General features: G+C 41.8%; 1 protein-coding gene across 2 annotated transcripts in view; it reads right to left on the minus strand.

Moving 5' to 3' along the window:
* Window positions 1-20,566, minus strand: part of znf385a (zinc finger protein 385A) — a 67,358-nt gene that overhangs the window by 19,368 nt on the left and 27,424 nt on the right. Inside the window, exons 2-3 of one of the 2 annotated variants that reach the window (XM_030138532.1) lie at window positions 13,932-14,083; window positions 5,621-5,731 (exon numbers count right to left, since the gene is read on the minus strand). In XM_030138532.1, the coding sequence (XP_029994392.1) occupies window positions 5,621-5,731; window positions 13,932-14,083 (263 nt within the window). Of the gene's footprint in view, window positions 1-5,620; window positions 5,732-10,786; window positions 11,182-13,931; window positions 14,084-20,566 lie in introns of those variants that run through there. The other variant, XM_030138533.1, reaches the window with a different exon arrangement.

Below are 20,566 nucleotides of genomic sequence, written 5' to 3' on the forward strand. Positions count from 1 at the left end.
TTTTAAAGTGGGCAATAAATCTGAAAAGTAATTTAAACCAGGCAGTGTAAACCTCACAACAGCACTCAACACGAATTACTGTCAAACTTTTATTAAAAGTTCTTCAATATATTGATTTCAACAATATATTATTTAATATTCAACAATATATTATTCGGTATATTATACAATATATTGTTGAATTTCCAGCACTGAAAGGCGTTTTTGTCCGACGACATGGCCACCCGCCTTGGTGTGGTCGGCTGGTCGCAGCCAGGCATGGCATACTCAGGTTGCTTAGAGCAGTGCGTATTCGTTTGATTGGCAGACGAGAGGCGGTGCAAATTCAAACAGGAGAGCCAATCAAAAACAATGTCCAAAATTTGAGCGCATACAGCCAAATGAATGGAGCCTGTCTTCATAGACAACCCCCTGTAAGCCATCCTACCCTTGATTGTGTTGCACTCAAATTTGTTCCAACGGCTTTGCTGACCCGCCAAAAGAAGGCATTCCTGCACGGCGAAAAGATGCAAAGCAACAGAATGAATGAAAAGAGTATATTCTGATGTAACCACTTTGTAAACACCAACATTTTTTACTGTAATTTAATATCACATTTTTTCCTCAGCAACTGTAACGGATTATAATGACATTTATTTTGTACTTAAAGTATGTAACAGTATTAAATTCCCCCCCCTCCAATGTACTGTATATCATGCAGTATATTCACACCAACAGTTACAACTGTTGCAGGGTCATGTCTTTGTACATAACTGCTCAGCTCAGAGTTTTGACATATAGCCTCTGCAGATGACCATAGTCTAAACTTTCACATTCTGCCTGACAGTTCTTGGCTCCAGCGTTCAATATTATGGCCATGCTGACAGACATGCCAGTGGGAGTTGAACTTGAGGTCAGTGGGATGCCATGCTATCTGCCTGCAGGACCCATACGCCTCATTTCTGACACTGCCTTCCCTCTGACAACACACATATTACAGCACACACTGTCAGTCCTAGTAAATGTGTGGCTTTTGATACAAATCAGTTTCTTACTGAAGTGAGGGCTAACAGTGCAATTGCTTACTTGTGAATGTATTTAAATCTAAGTACGCTATACCACCAGGCTAGATGGTGAAGATAAAAATGGGGATGTGATGATCGTAAATGGTGCAGAGATCTATTACAGAAGCTACTGTGGATAATCTCCAGATGAAAGGCCAGCTACTAGCTAATGTGTTTGTTCAGAGAATAAACAACAGAGGTGAGTCATTCATCAGAAGACTACCAGGACATCAGCGGAGACTGTTTCTAGTCTGCGTATGTTTCTGCGTCTCTGCAGAGGTATGCAAATCCAGGACAACACAGCAGATGAGATACAGGGCTGCCGACAACTGCTTAGCTTCACTATTACAGTGTGTGTATCTAAAACACAAACACAGAAACATACACACACAGGTGGACAGTGGGTATTTATATAACCCTGTTTGTCCTCGGTATGCCCTGTCTTTGTATTGATAAGCAGGGTTTACATGTCCTACAGTTATAAACACAAATAGGCACCTTGCTGAAACAAACACCTTCTATCAGGACTTCAATGAATCCGATATAGCTTCTCTCTGCAAATATATGCGATGAACAGATGTGCTTTGTTGACCAAATAATACATCTATCAAAGAGCTAATGATAAAGATTATTATTAAGTGGCTGGATCACCGGGCAGGCCTGGGTTTGAAGACTGGCTGACAGCTGCCATATGTGCTGAAAGGCTGGGATATTTTGACTGACACTTAGGACATCACACTGACCACAGGATCAAGAGTGAGATAGAGTGGCTTGGCAAAGTACGCAGGGGGTGATGAGTAATGCTCATGGGCACATATGTCGGCAGTAACTGTGCGCCTGATGGCATCCAGGATGTGAATCGGCACAGTAAACCACATGCACTGGCTTCAAGGATTTAGAAGATCACATGTTTCTAATAAATCTTGGTGATATACCGGGGTCTAGATATAGCAAACCATCTGAAACTGTACCCAAGCAAAAGGGTCTTAAGGAGCTGCTCTAGCAAAGCCTCCAGATCAAGGTGGACAGAGCTGTGGGTAGAAAGAGGGAGGGCTTGAGCGGCGCTAAAGGCGAAAGGATCTCTGAGGTACAAAGAAGGACTGAAGGGAGATCGAAAGATATATGGTGGTGCACGGTCAAACGGCCACAGAGGCTTTCTTAACCCCACCGGCCAAGCCAAGGGGATCAACTGTCAAACAGCTAACTGTGAATGTGAGGTCCTGGATTGAGAAACAGAAAAAGAAATGGTGCTAAACCATGAAGGGAAGTGGACATAAAGAGCTGGAGGATGGCAGTGTTGTAGAGGTTAGTTTTGATATAGTTTATGGGCTGCTCGATAAAAGTAAGGGAACTAATTCAATTACATCAGCAAAGTACATTTGATTTTTTTTTTTTTTTTTTGCCTTTTTAAGCTAAAATGTTCTAAAAACATTCAGTTAAATTATACAATGTGAACCTCATAATGGCACTTAAAAACAATTTGAGTACTATAAAATTCAATTACATGCTACCAAATGAAGGCGCATTCTTGACATAGACAGCTCCTGTAAACCATCTTACTCTTGATGGTAACTTATTTGTGGCCAAAAGGCTTTGCAGACTCATATTTTAAAGCAACAGAATGGATGTTACACAGAAATGTATGTGTTGTACTGAAATATACGACCTTTGTAATCACTAACATTTCAATACCTGTCATTTAATTATGTAATGCCATTGTATGTAACTAGTTACTCCCCAACGCCAGGGAATGGGAGTGGAAAAAAGAGACTAAAAAAATGAAACAGAAAAAAGCTGCACTGTACCAGCATGTGATGCGTATGCTTCATTATGCACAAACTGTTCAAGTGCATGACTATCATTTTAAGGAGGATGCCAGATTTTCACAGTGTGGCAGCTGCAACTCTAAATCAAAGACCAAAAAATGAGAGAAGGTTAGAGAAGTGAGAGGAAATAACAGGCTGGACAGTAGAATAGGAGAGGGGAGATGCTGTAGTCCTGCTGCAGCAGCTGTGACATTGGTCAATGCAGCGCGACAGAGCCTGTGATGTCACTAATGCAGCACGCCACCAAGGTTATTCTGCATAAACCACCGTTTAACACCTCACACCACCACACGATGCAGGGACAGTGGGGTACACACCCTCCCCCCATTCGTCCCCTCTGAGTCTCCTCTCTCCCTCTTTCCCAAGATGCAATGGGGCTGTCAGAGCCAGACACTAATACATGCCCTTGACGAATGCATCATATAATAAGTAGTGGCAGGCAATTTTAGGCATTTCCACACTGTAAATAATGCAGCAAAAGAGAGGGAGACAGTCAGAAAGGAAGGAGAAGGTTGGGGGAGAGAGAGACAGGCAGAAAAAACAGGGAGGCATGAAGAGAATCATCAAATGGGTCGAATGAATGTTGGCAAAATGATGCGTGAAATGAGGAGACCACGGGTTAGGAGCAGGACGTCGGAAGACAAACCATTCATGATGACACGGATTACATGGCAAAGCCCTTTCACTTTCTTTGACCTAAGCAATCAACTCACACATGGTGGATAAAGAAAGAAAAATATCACAGAATAATGGTGTTTTTTTCCTGAGGACTGTCTGAAATGAATCCGTGGAAGCAGCACTTTAATCGTCGAGGTTCCCCGCTGTATTATTTTAATCCATGAAATATTCATCCTGACTTGACATTATGTAAAAGAGAACACTGTGGGGAAGGAATTATTCTATGGCAATATGGGGGACAGGTTTTCACCGGCAGAGCTTAGTAGAAGAGCACAAACTTTACACAGCCTTCCTTAAATTTCACATTGCTGATACTCTGCAGTGTGTGTGTGTGTGTGTGTGTGTGTATGTGTGTGTTTTTTCTGGTGGAAGTGACAATGACAGCAGTGGTGATGTAGTCCTGCATGCCACATTCCCAAGGATTCAGATGCTTGTACACGTGTGTTTGTGCCTCTTATCTGTCAGGAGCCAGCACATAAACCAAGGCTGCTGTAGATGTCACCAAATGTTACCTCTCAAATGTGAGCACAAATTTGCATTACTTGAGCTTCACTTGAAACTATATTTTTGCTCCGAGTTACATACAGTATTCTCTCCTGTAAATACAGGGTTCCTACAGGTTCCTACAAGTTAAATTTAAGACTTTTTAAGACTACTTAGAACAGAATTTAATGCCCATTTCATGGTCATACTAGCAAAAATGTATGACTCCTAGAATTGTATTTACTTACTCTTGTGCCTTGAATCCCACTGTTCTGAGCCATTTCTCACCAGGAGCTGCAAAGTTAGTAATAACTGGTTCCTAATTTCAATATAAATTGTCAGGTTGGAACTGAGTCGACTAATGTAACTTTCTTTGCAGCTTGGAAATTTCCCAGACATATTTAAACATATTACGGCAAACAAGTTTATGCCTACATAACCTAAGACCTAGCATATTAAATGTAATACCTTTTAAAGACTTTTTTTAAGGTATTAAATGCATATTTGTAAATTCAAGACTTAAAACTTTTTAAGACCCGGAGGGAACCCTGTAAATATGATATTTACTCAACACTATTATTAGTTGCAGACTCCTTCAAAATAATATTTAACTCTTAAAGTAAATATTTAAACTCTCCACAGAATTATATATATTCTAATAACAAGGCACATCTTCACCAAAACAGACAGTATTTAATAGTTAAAACTGGGCCCAAAGCTACTTCATTGTATAAACATATCTGTATAACTGCTTCCTGTTGACTATGAAGATTTACAGACAAGAAATCTGCAGAGAGTGCTCAAGATTACAGGCTTGCAGCTCTCTGACCACATGGAAACCATGATTGTAGACCTGAGGAGTATATATAGCACCGGTCCACTCCCTAATGTTGTGTATTGTGGATGAATGTACGCCCTGGCCCAGTGAATAGAGAGAATCACAGCCAAATTATACACTGCACACATGACATTTGGCACTAATGCTGTCACATGTCTATCCTATTAGTCTACAGAGAAAAAAAGAATGAGAAAAGGTTGGCATCACATGTAAATGCTTCCATACGATTTGTGTTTTCATTAATTTGTCATCAGTCATGTATGCCTGTGGGTAAAATGCGCGATTAAACTCTCATTATGAGTCTATGCTGAGAATAAACTGCACCATATGGACGAGAAGATGAAACTGCTTTAAAAATTAAGAATTAATATAATTATATAAAATCATGCAATTAATTTGAAGGATTCCGATTTCATGACACGCTGAAATAACCCTCCACAAGTTCAAGATCTTAACCAAGCTTTACCAGCTTTGACGAGCAAAACAAAATCCGTTTTAAAAGGCAGGCAAAAACATTGCTTCTTGCTTTCAGCGTCTGAGCGTTTTGTGCTGGAGGGATTATTGCTTCTGCTAACTCTATACACTGTCTTGAAACAAATTAAATTCCAACGGGGTCACAACTGCTAAAAACACAGCCCAAACAACTGTGTCGCTGCCTCCGGTTGGGATAAGAACCCTTCAAACACACTTCTAAACCTGTGAGGGATGATGAGGAGGGGAGTAAAACTGTAGATTTTTGTCGCTCCTGTTACCTCTGAGTTGAAGCGGATCTGGCACACGTTACAGGAGATGACCGGTCGCTTGGTCTTGACCAGCGGGACTCCAAAGGTGTGGTTGATCACGGCCTTCTGCACCGGATCCATCTGACAGAGAGAATAACAGAAGAAGGGACAAAAGAGAAAGCAGACAAAAGAGGAGAGAGAGAGAGAAAGAGTGTGTCAGCTATAATTCATTCACTACAGGTCTCTGAGCTCCAGGACTTGTTTTGCCAGAGTCCTGGTGTTAGAAGTCGACAGGCCAGTCCATCACGGTAATGTATTAGGGTCAATACGCTGTGCCCTTTACCATCAGTCTGAACCAAGCAGGATGTTAGATATTTGACCAATTACTCGGGATTGCTGTTTAGCCGAGACCAAACTTTAAAGACCTCCTGCAGGGTGGATATAAAGTACAGAAAACAGTGTGTGCAGCAAGGTTATTGTCGTTAACGAAAACTACCGAAATGATGAAAACTGGACTTGAAAAAACATTTTCGTTAACCGAAATAAATAAAAACTATAATTAAAAGAAAAAAATTATAACTAACTGAAACTATATTGTGTGCTTACAAAACTAACTAAAACGTACAAAAATTATGGGTAAAATTCCCTTCGTTTTCGTCTTTGTAAATGTCGGATTGATATGAAAGCGATTTATTTCACTCGAGCAATTTTAGCTGGTGGCACCATACGGCACTTCACAGCCCATCATTGGTCATCACTTGTTGTTTAGAGTCGTCTTCTGGTCCCCATTCTACCTGGAAACATGGAGACTAAAGCTGGGAGAAAGCAGCAGAGTCCTGTCTGGGATTTATTTGAATACGATGGCGAAGAAGATAAAAGATGAAAAAAACTAAAACTAAACTAAAACTAAGCATTTAGAAAAAAAAAGAAAACTAATTTTAAAAAAAAAGGAGCAATGGCCCTGTAGCTTACTGGCCAAATTAAAAGCTTTGGGAAATGTATCCAGATGCCATTTATTATCACCCAGTTCTGTGTATTTATTATATTACAGAGATAGCCCATGTTTTGGTCATATTCTGATCAGATCTGTAAAAAATTCAAATTCCAACTTGATATCATTGATACTTACTGATTTATTGCATCAATCCACTTCCTATCTGTTATAATGGGAAAATTTTTCAAAGTGGCACCAAATCCAGAATCAGATCCAGATCACAATAATTTCAATACCTTGTGTTAACAGAAAAAGACGATTGAAATTTTTTCCCCATAAGAGCCCATGTTAAATTTTCCGTAAGTTCCAGAAGATCCTGATCAGCATGTGGCTATTATGTTTTGGTCATCTCCCCATCAGGGCTGTACTATAGAAATTTCAACTTGATATCATTTATATTTACGGAGTTATTGCATCGATCCACTTCCTATCTCTTATAATGGGGAAATTTTTCAAAGTCGCACCAAATCCAGAATCAGATCCAGATCCGAATAATTTCACTTTTGTTGACATCATCATAAAGAAGCTGCATACCAAGTTTGAAGTCAATCGCAATTGTAGTTTCGGAGAAGAAGACGATTGAAATTTTTGTAACGGACGACAGACGACGATGATGCCGACGGACGCCGCATGACGACAATAGCTTTCGGCCTGTCGCCCGGTAAGCTAAAAAAATAGGACCAATGACCCTGTAGTTTACTGGCCAAATTAAAAGCTTTGGGAAATGTATCCAGATGCCATTTATTATCACCCGGTTCTGTGTATTTATCATATTACAGAAATAGCCCATGTTTTGGTCATATTCTAGTCAGATCTGTAAAAAATTTAAATTCCACCTTGATATCATTGATACTTACTGATTTGTTAGATCAATCCACTTCCTATCTCTTATAAAGGGAAAATTTTTCAAAGTCGCACCAAATCCAGAATCAGATCCGGATCCAAATAATTTCACTAACTTTTGTTGACATCATCATAAAGAAGCTGTACACCAAGTTTGAAGTCAATCGGAATTGTAGTTTCGGAGAAGACGATTGAAAATTCTGTAACAGACGACAAACGCCGACACCGCATGACAACAATAGCTTACGGCCTGTCGGCCGGTAAGCTAACTAGCAAGCCTGCTTTAAAAACGAATTAAAACTAACTGAATTAGAGAGAAAAGTCAAAACTAAATAAAACTAAACTATAATGAAAAATCCAAAACTATTATAATCTTGGTGTGCAGCATCTAACTTGTGTTTACTGTATATGTGTTTTTATGTTCAGCAGTGTTGACACCATGTTGCTATAACTGAGACACCTCTTCCAACCTACCAAGCTCACGTCTCTGACCCTGACCAGGTTCTAGCTTCGTACTGTCCCTGTGCTAATTGTTTCAGCTGGGACGTCCATCGCTGGTGTTGTGTTAAGCACCTTGTATAAATTTAACTGACTTGCTTTTGCAACTCTCAAACATGCTAAGCCCTCCATTAAAACTCTTGTCCAGGACATGAAAGACCCAGTCTGTGCTGATCTAGAAGGGATCCATTCCAATTATTTGTTATGTTTGAAGATTAATTTTACCTATCCAGTGTTAGTTGATCTTAGCATTAGCTTGGAGTCAGTGGCTGGTGTGGATTTCCACACAGAGACAAGTGTCTGGCTCTGTTACAGTGACTACAGCAGGGAAATGATACAAGATGATGTGGCACTATATGAGCACGCAATTGGAATGAAGAGAAACAAAAGTCAAAGCGTGCAAAACAAATGGACATGATGCTGTGTTTTGAATTCGTGAGGCAGCAGGGGAATGTTCCAGAGAGTCCTCCAAGTGTGATGCTGTCGGTTTGGAGAGCCCAACAGACTCTAAATGACTCAATTTGGCTCATCACTGTGTTTAATTTGGCTAATCACCAAGCATTCCCCTGGGCTATTTTACACCCAGAGCAACAGACTCATGTAATATACAAATGGCTCAAGATTTTGGCCTCGGGAGTGACAGAAAGAAAAGACTCACTGAAAAGAATATTCTCATAACTTAAACACAATTGAATTTTGTCAGCACTTTGACTCTCTGCACAAAGAGACTGTTACTCGGCAACCCTGCACAAAAACGGTAAACAGAGGAAGGAAGAAACAGGGAGGAGACTGGAAGCATGTGGCTGTGTGACAAGATGGTACAGAAATACACCATCTGGAGGAGTGAATGAGTACGAGAGCGAAGGAGGAAGATGAATTGGGATGAATAAATGAGAGAACGAAGGAGAAATGGGAAAGAGACCAGAAACTAAAACAGAGAGGGGGCCCAGACCGGACATCCTCGCATCTCACAGTCTTATCTCACTTGGCTCCCACTCCCATGCTCATACTAAGTTCCATGACTCCCTTTTTTCTCCCCCAGAAACAGCTTGCAGTTGTCTTTACTGCAGCTGTATGCTGGGAATTTTGATGTACTAAAGTGATGATACTGGCTGGAAATGGCTTAGTGGATACATGAACTACCTGAATAAGTCCAACAACTGCTCAGCAATACCCCAGAACTGAGACATGTTTAGTATTCTTTATCGAACCCTTCAAACTCCTGCCAAATATTATCCCAACTCAAACACCAACAGCAAAAACATTAATCATTGTGTGTGTGTGTGTGTGTGTGTGTGTGTGTGTGTGTGTGTGTGTGTGTGTGTGTGTGTGTGTGTGTGTGTGTGTGTGTGTGTGTGTGTGTGTGTGTGTGTGTGTGTGTGTGTGTAGGTGTGTGTGTCAGTGTGTGTGTCGATGCTGCAACCCATGACTCCTCTAAACACTTGAACAGACTTGGTGTAATATTGTAAATGTGCAAATGATTCACTGGCTTCTCCCCGAGCTGGTCAGTCCAGTACCCTTGGTGTGGATCAACTACGATCAACCTAGCCAGTCGATTCAGCTGTTAAAAACACTGTCCAGCTGCCAGTAAGCCTTTTTGGATTGGCTAGTCAGAGCCTCTTGCTGAAGTGCTGTCCAAAACATGTCCTCATGAAATAGGAGTACAGCATTGTGATGTAACTAAAGAGGGATTTTTCCAAAACTCTCATAAGGGGCTTTAGTTTCTTTGCCGTCATTTTAACCATCCTGGAGAAGATCTGTGTTTACATTTATTTGCCAGTGGTCAAATGTTCAGTTCTAAATAAAAACTGAAAGGGCAATCAGACTTACACTCAGATCCACTGTGCTTCTTATTCCATAATATTATTAAATCATGAGCTATATTTTCCTTTTTCCATTTTTGTCAACTGATGCCATTGGTTAGTTTACCTAACATGTGAGCAACGGTCTTGAATATGTTAGTTGATGCTTAGTTATTGTTATTGTTATTATGATTATAATTATGACTATGACTATGGCTATGATTCAACGTTAGCCTGGGACTGTTCAACGTTAAAAAAACAAAGTGACAGAGGGGTTTGTCCTTGGCCTATGCCCTAACCCTCTGTGAACTTTAATGAATATAGTTTTTACAAAACCCTGCAGACAATAGTAATCATGTAACTTTCTAAAAATGATAGCAAAAATACTGATATACAGCACATGAGTAATATAAAAGAAATGCAAAGCCATAGAGATGGAATGACAATAAACATAAAATCAGTCTGTTGAATAAAAGTAAATGGAGTGTTTTGGTAGTGTTAGTTATAGTACTATTTGTATGTGGTGAGAGCTCTGGCAGATGTAAATAAACCACACAGACCACTAAGTTAAGCATCAAACTGCAGTCACGTCAACAGCACTGCAAGGATTCCAAGTCCAAATGCCTTGAGTTAACACAGAGGTACTTAAGTGAAATGGCCCAAAAAGTAACCTGTCTGCTAACATTTCCCTGACTGCACTGTACCACCCAACACCATGCACCTCAACTTCGTACCTACATATTTTTAGCTGGACTGGTTACTTTACTCATTTCATCTTGCCTGCCTTTTATCGTCCGTTTTTTTCCCATTTCTTCTTTTGGTGTTTGATCACTGCCCTTCAACAACATGTTTAGAAGGGTTGAATTCCAACAATGAGGAATGCACTGCTCTGTGAAACAGCTCTGGCAGTCATAGTAATTTCTGTGCTGTGCCAGATAACAACCGCCTTTGAAGCACAAGTTCTCCTGTTCTTTTTGGGCTGTTCCCAGTTTAAGACATAGCTGAGAGAAAAACAAAAGCAGCAGAAAGATCCAGCCATTCCAAGCTTTAGAGACTCACCTTCTTTTCCTCTGTGTCTGTAGAAGCTTGGAGCTGCATTGGTCCTCCTGTGTGTGTGCTGCTAGCCAAGGTGTGTATTTGGGTCTCAGCATGTGTGAGACTAAGAGTGTGCACTGCACTTTCCTCACTCATTCAGCCTCCTGGTTGGTTGTCAATTCAGAATACAAACTTAAAGGGCTTCTGACTAGTGATGCATTGCCAGCAAAGATTTCTTTGTTTTTTCTCCTTTGGTGCACTCTCTGCTTCTCTTTGTGAGGCTGTGAGAGAAGAAGTGAGTGTCTGCTGTAAGGATTTTCTCAAATCTTTCCCTTACTCTCTCTTTTTTCACTGACACATCACCTAACAAGTGCCTTTCCCTTTTGTTCAGCCTCCTCCTCCTCTCTTCACAGCTGCTTGCTCTCCCTCTGTCTCAGGCTTCACTGTAGCGTGGTTTTCAGTTTTCTCCTCCCCTTCTCGCTCTCTATTTCTCTCTCTCTCTCTCCCCCTTCTTCATGCATGCTGAATCTGTCCAGATGCAGCGTGCCCCGCTTTCCTCCTGCTTGACTCACCCCCCTTTTCCATGTTCACACCATCTATCAAATGTCATCATCAGCAACTGGAGCTGCTGCCCTCTCCAAGAACCCCAACAAAATTCCCCCAAACCACACATGAAGTCATACAGTCACACACTATAGACTCTTATGTTTGTTTCTTTCTACACAAAAGGACACATGCATTCCTTTTCAGCTAAACTTCCTTTCAATTGAAGCTAAACAAACAGAAAAAATATTCTACATCCTTACTGTTTTAAAGGAGCCCCAGTTTAGAACTTGCACAGGAACCAGGGATGGTGAAACAATGATGAAATGCAAAGAAACTCTTCAGTAAGTGCAGTTGTGGAGAATAAAGGTAATGCTGTTGGAACATGCGACTAAGAAAAAAAAAGGAGTGGACAGAAGGTGAGATTCAACAAGTCTGTACTTGGCTTTGCATGATGAGACATTTTCATCAGAAATTCCTGACTTAGCAGTGTGAGTGAGTGCACATCAATTCAGCCAGCTCAGTTTAGATGTGTGTGTGACCACGGTATATGTATGCGTCTATATCAGGACCAGCTGCTGCAGATAAATAATTCAGCCTCGTCACTGTCTAGAGGCACATCGGGTGAGACAGCCAGGTAGAGGGCAAATCACATTAGAAAACCATTAAAGCTGCATATGGCTCTAGGAGAGGCTATTCCTCTCTTATGGGGCTAATAACCCTCAAAGTGAAGTGGAGCCTCATTAAGGCTGTACAAACTCAGCGCAGCTCACTTATTAAGCGAGAGTGATACAATAACTAGCAGCCAGCTTCATTCAAAAACACCGTTCTGCAGCACAGGGACATGTTTTCAGTGTTATTACCGTTATGTCTTCATGTCTTCAATAATGCAGTCATTAATATTCACCACAGCATGTTTTTGCAGACTAAAACCAGGAGGCATGAAAGCTATTTAAAATGATCCCTTCAGTGTAAATGAATCTTGGTTCATCCTCTTACAGTTGTGTAAATACCAAGCAGAGTATCCTTCTCTGACTAAACATTCTTTAGCCTGAAAGTCCAACAAGCCATAAAATATAGCCAGTGATGTAAACAGAGCTGCAGACACTTACACTGAAACCCTAGGTCCTTCCTGTACAACTGCATAACACTAAATTAAACATAAATCATCTCAGAGAAGGCTGGGGGCCATGACTTTTTCTGTTGGAAAACATCAAGACAATATCTTCATTAGCAGCGAGTTGTATCTCTCTGCATTCCTACAGCTCAAAAATGCTTTCCTAAGCAACACTTCACATGCCACGCATTCAGATTGACTGGGATCATTTTCCTCCCTTTTATCTTTCTATCAAATAGCAACTTTACTATCAGCTTGAGTATACCATTTCATTTTACCATTGATTTCTAGCACTTGCAATGCAGTAAAAGCACTGAAGTACAGTACGTATGTGTCAGTGCAGTGGAGCTCCAGTGTAAGGTCAGAATGTCCTCCAAGCCTCTCCTATGGCCCCATCTTCTGGCCACAGGCCTGTAAAGCACCACTCGGGGCCAACTTACAGTCATCAGCAGCAACAGCTATTAACATTCAGAGCGTCCCTTTGGACCTTCAGATATACTTAACGTTCTGAGGAGGAGGATGGGGAATAGAGAGATACAAGGGAGAGAGAGAGAACAAGAGATTCTCGGAGAGTGCTGCAGAGGCAGCGAAACAGAATGAAGAAAGAGCAGGCAAGAATGATTCCTGTGCAACAGACATTAGAGTGGAAACTGAGTGCCTGCATAATTTCAGTGTGTCTATTAATCTGTGTCTGCTGGGTGCAGTGCAGTTTAACATCAGTGGAAATGATTCCACTTATGTCATGGCCCATGGAGGGCTATTAAAAGGACTATATAGACAAAATGTGTTTAACAGTGTCTGGATACTTGTTACTCTCCCCATGAATATTTCCAATTAGTGACAAGAGGATAATATGTCACCAAACTGCATCCAAATATACCAGGCTGACAGAATAAGTCTGCTACAGGTCTGGTCCAAGAATAGCATCGCCCCACATTTCCAACACACAAAGTACACTGACTTTACATATTGCTGATGCAAGATGCGTTGAATCCCTAATGGTGTCTGAAGGAGCAGGCGGTGCATTATGCTGAGTTGGTGAAATGCTAAATGTCTCTACAGTCTAATCTAAATGATAAGATGTTAGCCAAACCTGGAGAAGCAGGAAGACAGAACCCTTCTCAGTTAGAATAAATATCACATCAGACAAAATGCAGTGTTTGGAGAATACAGCTATAAGGATAGCCTTAGAACTTTGTGCTCTTTGATTTTAGAAGTGGAGATGCATGTGTGAATATGAAAGAAAACCGTTTTTAGGAATACCCTGCCTTTTGGAGGCCTCTCAATGTGTTCATTTTTTATTTGACTTCTAAAAACACACAAAAAATTCTATTTTATGGGCAGGAATGAAGCGAACATAGCATGTGAAATCTGTAGAGTAGAGACATCACACTGACAGCAAATCTTGCAGTAACAAGGTTCCTGAGTGTTGTGTATTTTCCTCGTTCTTGCTGAGTTATAACTCTGCAGTCTCTGTGTGCTAGTACATGTTTTTGCATAAACTCTTACTGTGTTGAAGTTATGGAAGAGGCTCATGCTGTGTGGGGGTGGAGGGGTCTCCATGGGAAACTGCAGGAACGGCTTCATGTCCAGGTGGGGCTGAATCACGGTGGGGGTCCGCAAGAATGTCGGCACTGCTGCCCCAGCCCGGTTTATTCCTCCTACAAACACAGAGAGAAAGATAAATACAAGCCAAATTCTTACACCTGATTTAAATAATACTAAATAAAACCACAGACTTTATGTTTTGTTTGTTTTGGCTTTGGTATCGTGGCAGTCTCTGTGTTTTAATGTCATAAAAATTGAAAGTTAGAGATACAGAGCCACACGGAGTAAAATACAAATTATGCAGCTAGCAGATAACAGACTGTGTGCTGATGCTTCCTAGAATATGTCGCTGAATTCCAAAGAGCACAGCGAGCCATAATTGCACTGCAAAACCAATTATTTCTCCACAGACAGAGCAAAGCTATGTGGCACTGCAGTGGAACACGCAATCTCTAATCTGTGTGAAGAGGCAGCCGTTAAAGACGCTTGAATGATTGCTGTGGACAGACATTCTGGTTCCCCTGACAAATTGACGAGACTGAAGCGCCAAAGTGCAGCAGCACTGTTGCGCACCATCTCTGCCCTACTGAGGGTTTTGTGGCCTTTGTAGACCTTACATCAGCAAAGCATTTCATTATGCTCAAACATTCAGATCAAATGAAGCAGGAATGCCACGAGGAAGAAAAGAATGCCACAGAGGCGGCGGGGATTCCTCTTATCCACCTGCCTGCCAGTCTCCTCTCTTCTCCTCCCCTCTCCTGGGAGACATGTGGGGCTTGATGATAATGAGTTTCATCTCAGAGAGCGTTGCTTTATGTTATCCTGACTCGTGCGCTAGAGTCGGATCACTTGGTTGTGTCTAATTATGGAATGAATGAATCATAGACAGATTTCTCTAAGCACTGACATATGCTCTCTGGCTTTAATTGTATCCAACATGCTGTTTGAGGGGATTTCATAAGAGTTGCAAAAAGGCTGTACTTATAAGCACCAGTGCAACAGTGCTTAAACCACACACACAGACACACACCTACACACACACACACACACACACACACACACACACGCACACACACACACACACACACGCACACACACATACACACACACACACACACACACACCTGTACACTACACCAACTTTTAATTCTTCTATAAAAGCATGTAAGGCTGTCATAATGATACACAGCTCCCTATTCTCGTCATTGCTCCCATCTGTCTCTCTTCCTCTTCTCCTTATCCCCCTCCGTCTCCTCTTTAACCTCCGTCAAGGATGATAGTGATGGGGCCCACACAGCAAAACTCAGCCTCAGCAAGCTCTTAGATTAAGCTTCTTAATATCCGCAACTGGATTTCTGTGGCTTTCAAATTCCCCCGAGACTTAAAGCTCTGCTGCTCTCCTTTTTGGGATTGCTCTAAGCTACTCTCTCTCGCTCCGTTCCTTGCTGTCCTTCACTCTCCTCCCTGCTGCAGTTTGGTTTTTTACCTGCCTCCACACTTTCACATGGTAATTTGCGCATTATTTGACACCTCCGCATTTTCATCAAGCTTTACGTCAACTGGAATGTGATTATTGAAAATAATATGGCTGCTGCATGAAGGAATATATAGTGTTAGCAGGCGCGGTCTGTAAAGTTTGGATTATAGATGTGTGAAAGAAAAGAGAAAAAATGAGAGCGAGCCTGACTTTGTCAGAGAAGTGAAAGTGCTGTCTCAGCTGAAGCCAAGCTGCCTTCTGCTGCACATCTGTGGGCCTTGAGGTTGAGAGGGCTGCATCATTACCTCTAGGTAGTCATGTAAGTTTCTTCTGCTTAAAAAAACCACAAATATAAACATGATCAAATCAAGTTCCAAGCAGAGAACCACTCCTTTATCATGCAAATTAATTCTTTGGCCGTGTACCTGTGTATTTATAGCTGTTAGATTATATTTGTTTAGTCATTCCAAGCTGACTCAGCACTCTTAAAAATCCCTTGTTGTCCAAATTCCTATCGCACTAATCCTTTTTGCAATGTTTCAGCATAAATATTGAAATGCAATGTGGATTTTGGGTGATGCTCAGCTCAGTTCAGCTCAGTCATTTTATCTTTCCAGATGGGAAAGTTGGCTTGCAGTCAGGGGCACAAGATAACAACAAAACACAACACAGTACAAAAACAGCATCACAAGTACAAAAACAACACTGCGGAAATGTTTCCTAAAATATTTCCTATTGCACAGTATACATGCAATGCCACAAAACAATCTGGAGTACTGAAGTACAAGCATGTAGTTTCCTCATTTCAGCCGAGCTCCTCCTTGATGCTTTTTCTTGTGATGAGAGAAGATGGGAGGTCCTGTGGATGCTCTCTCCTCCACCTATACCTCGATGACTGATGAAGGCAGCTCCTCCTCTGGGGCTGTGCCACTAACAACATGACTAATACAAAGCCACTCGACTGCATTTATCACACCGCTGTACCGCATGTTGATACATGGCCTCTGCTCTTTGCGCAAATATGTGAGTGTGTGTGTTTTGTTTGAAAGGAATGACATTCTGTTAGCTAAAGTTGCACGGTAGTAATGTTCACAGCTCCCCAGTGAGTCTACACTTGAACATGGAGGCTGTTACTGGCAGTGGGTCAGCTGGCCTTTGGCACACACACAAACACAGACTAGATGAGTGGGGAACAGAATGTGTATCTGCAGCAGGAGGAGCTGAAACCTGAGGAAGTGAATGGAGCTGAGGAGCAGACAGGAGAGAGGGGAGCAGTTGTCCTTGGAGCAAAGACATAGCCTGTCCCACGAGGAGCCCAGCGTGTGTATGTGTGTGTGTGTGTGTGTGTGTGTGTGTGTGTGTGTAGGTGTGTGTGCGTGTGTGTGTGTATGTGTGTGTGTGGCTGGGTGTGTGTAAGCATGTGTGTTTTTATCTCCCAGCATAAATCAGAGTGTGGCTTCCTTCTCCTCTCAGTGTATAATTACCCCATTAATTTAAACACCTCTTTGGGGACCTGCTCACAGTGTAAATCAAACAGATCACTGTATGGTGCAGTAGAGTGTCTATGTGACCCATTCAAGTTCATGTGCAGACTGTGTGTTTTTGTCCAGTGTGTCAATATGTCTATATTTATGCATGTGGTCCCAACAGGCCTTTCTCTACATGAGGACGAAATCCTGTATTTGAGCCAGATCGTATAAAATAAAATGGTGTAAATTTCATGGAACTGTTTTGGTAGCAGGATGAGACTAGTAATAGACCAATGAACCAGTTGGGGATTAAACGGGCAGATTAAATGTCCTTTTTTAGATGATCGGACAATTATAGGACAAGGGTAGTAAACAAATCAGAGCACAGACACATCTGCAGTGCAGGCAGCAGAGACAGTGGCGGGAAGCCTTATCAGTGTGCCTGCTGTAGAACAGTGTTAGTGTTTGAAAATGTAAAATAAATGCACTGCAGACTGAGGCCAGAATAGATCGACTTCAGCAGAGACAATGAACAGAATACAGGTTCAATTAAGTCTAGTACTTTGGTGTCCCATTTGATATTATTATTATGCTGAAGTTTTTGAATGTGTGAATCTATTCCATGTACTATGAGTCTTTCTAACTTTCACTTGGGTTTTGTCTGGCTGTTTCTGGTTTGGTTCCAATGCATTTTCAGACTACCTCTGCTTTCTGTATAATGAAAGATCAAAATGCTCCCACATAATGAAAAACAAAATAACTCTGGTAAATTGTTTTTGTAAAATATAAATAAATCCACGCCACATTAAACAGCAGGTGTTTAAATTGCCACCAATTTAACCAGAGGCTTAATGGTCTACAGGCCTACACACTGCACCACACATCCAGTTTGTATAGATCTGCAACACTGCTGCTAAAATGAGATGACTGATAGCAGTATCATGACAGAAATGTGAGTTTTACAGCGTCCATGTATTTGCAAATTCCCTCCCTCACATCGACCTACTTACTCTCTGTGCCTGATATGTGAAAATGTGTGTGCATGAGTGACAGACAGGGCAGTCTGTGAGAGCTGAGAGGACTCAGACAGTGTTTTGGATGTTGTTAAACCCTCTGACATGCCAAGAATCCAACCCAGCTCATAGGGGCCATAATCAGAGCTCTTAAACAGCCTGTGGGACACTGCCACAGGGCTTTCTACTGCAGCCAGAGGTTGGCTTTAATTCTGTGTATGAGCTTTTATTTTCTCTTTTTGAGGACCAATTAGAGTTTTGGATGTAGGATCATTTTTCAGTGTAAATAAACCCAGGAAAACATTTGGGGTTGGGTATCTAGTGTTGGCAGTCATGGTTAGATCCATAAAACGCATTTTTATTTGGGTCCTCATAAATATAGAAGTATGAGTGGGGTGGACATACGTGTTCACACCCTCCATCACATGCTGAGATAACTGGTAAACAGAAGGACAGAACAAAGACAGACAAACTACTTCCAGGTAGATGCAGAGGGGCGAGAGTTAAAGACGAAAACTGGTGCAGAACAGACATAGTGGAGGGGGAAAAGAAGGCGGGTTAAAATTAGAGAGCTGGCAGAAGAGAGATCAAAGGGAAGAGTGTCTGATTCTCCTATTTGGAATAATTCGCCAGCCTGCGTGGCCCTGATAAATCTGCTATTGGCCACATCCTGCATATTCCTCACACATACACACAAATCAATGCTCCCCAATCCTATTTCTCCATGGGACGAATTTAATTCACAGACTTTGTGTGTATGTGTGTTTGAGTTTAAAGAGAGAAGGCAAATAAAGCACAAGCAAAGTGTAAATAACAGATGTAGTCAATATGGTGATGTGCTTGGTGCCTGTGCTGTTACCTCACCTGCTGAACATGTCCTCATATGAGAAGTGAAACCAAACGATCAAAAACAGACCAAACTATAATTAATCATTACCAGAGTATGATGTTAACAGATGAAAAACAACACACGCATATGATTTTTTTCCTTTTCAATATGCTTTAAAAGCAGGCAATTATTATCATCATGGAGGATTAGTCTGACTGAGACAGAATTTAACAGGAAACATCTCATAAAAGTTACTATGGGGTGTTTTCCTTTCCTATGATACAAGACAAAAAGCTGTTTCTAGAATCTAGGCTAAGAGAATCTTTTCATGTCTTGAGATTATCTAACAGCCTGTGTAGGTTGTGGCACACACTGTTCAGCCTTCTTTCCCATGGGCGTTGGGTGCATTCAGGGGAGAACAATGGGAGCAGGGTAGCTGGCACCAGGCACACTGGACAGGCACAGATGTGCCAGGGTTGTTGGCAATGGAAGCAGGGAGAAGGAGGTGGTAGCAGTCAGGCTGCCAACTTGCCTTTCTGCCGGGCCGTGAAGCAGGCACCTGTCCTCCACATGGCCCTCAGGCCAGGGAGACATCAGGACAACAGGCACAGTTTAGTCCGTGCTGCCAGTATGTTTAATGTTGGAATATCACCAGCAGAAGCACTGATAAGAGTCAGTGCATTTGATAAAACAGTACCTGACTGAGATTAACATAATGACATGACAATCAAGAAATATTTTCTGGCATCTTAAAAGTTTTGTGCCAGGCAGCAGCTTTAGTGATTAACTGTGCGCCGTTCATAATTTACTTTATCGACCTCGTGAGTGAGGCGCTTTGAAATTTCTGACTAACTGCTGGCTCTAAATCCTGAGAAAACCTGCCCTCGGCTTATGTATACATTATTGAGAGAACTCTGAGTCAGTGAGATGATTTAAAGAGACCGGAGGCTGTACTGGGAGCTTCCTCTACATAACCCCTAACATAGTCTCCCTCATCAAACAGCTTTTTTACTTTCTCTCCCTCCCACATCTACACACTCCAGAGTACGCAAGACTGCAGAAATACCATTAGCTGCTCCTCAGACCTCACTTGACAGTTCAGAGGATGGTGGCTGTTTGCACATTAACCAGCTCATGGCAGAGATGCAAAGAGGGGTCTGCCAGACTTATTTCATAACCACTGAAGATGAGAACGCAGGCAATCCAAATGCCTGACTTACCATGATTACTGTATTTGTGATCAGGCAAAACTGACAGTCCCACTGGTCTACTGTTTCATATGGTTTGCAGTGTGTGGCGGATGGCTGCCCATCTGTCTGTGTGTCTGTCTTCATTTCTTCTATCATCTCTCCCTCTCATCGCTCACTCCCATTCGAATGTTGCCTCCCTCATGATCAGCTCAGTGTGTATCCTCTGCTGTACACAGCTGTGCCCTGGCCTACAGGAATAACCAATTCATTTTAGCAGTTGAGGCAGCGTGATAGAGTACAGACACATGGTCAAAGGGGGGAGAGAGAGAATGAAAATTTGGCCCTGTTCCACCGAGTATTCCCTTCCAATCTCAAGCTCAGCAGGATACTGTGCCTCCCCCTTTCACCTGATCATAAGCGCAATCAACGTGATCACAGGCCTGGCCAAAAGCCCTGCTCAAATGCACAAAGAAAACGGCTCATGCATCCAAAGGTTGGCACAAAAACACATTCATGAAATAAATATGCACAAACACACATATCAAACTTACACAACCACAGGGATTCATGAAAGATGGTATTCATCTTCCCTCTAATGTTGTCTTTCTCTCTAATGCA

The sequence above is a fragment of the Sphaeramia orbicularis genome, chromosome 7 (assembly GCF_902148855.1).
Source record: "Sphaeramia orbicularis chromosome 7, fSphaOr1.1, whole genome shotgun sequence".
In the NCBI taxonomy this organism is placed as follows: Eukaryota; Metazoa; Chordata; class Actinopteri; order Kurtiformes; family Apogonidae; genus Sphaeramia; species Sphaeramia orbicularis.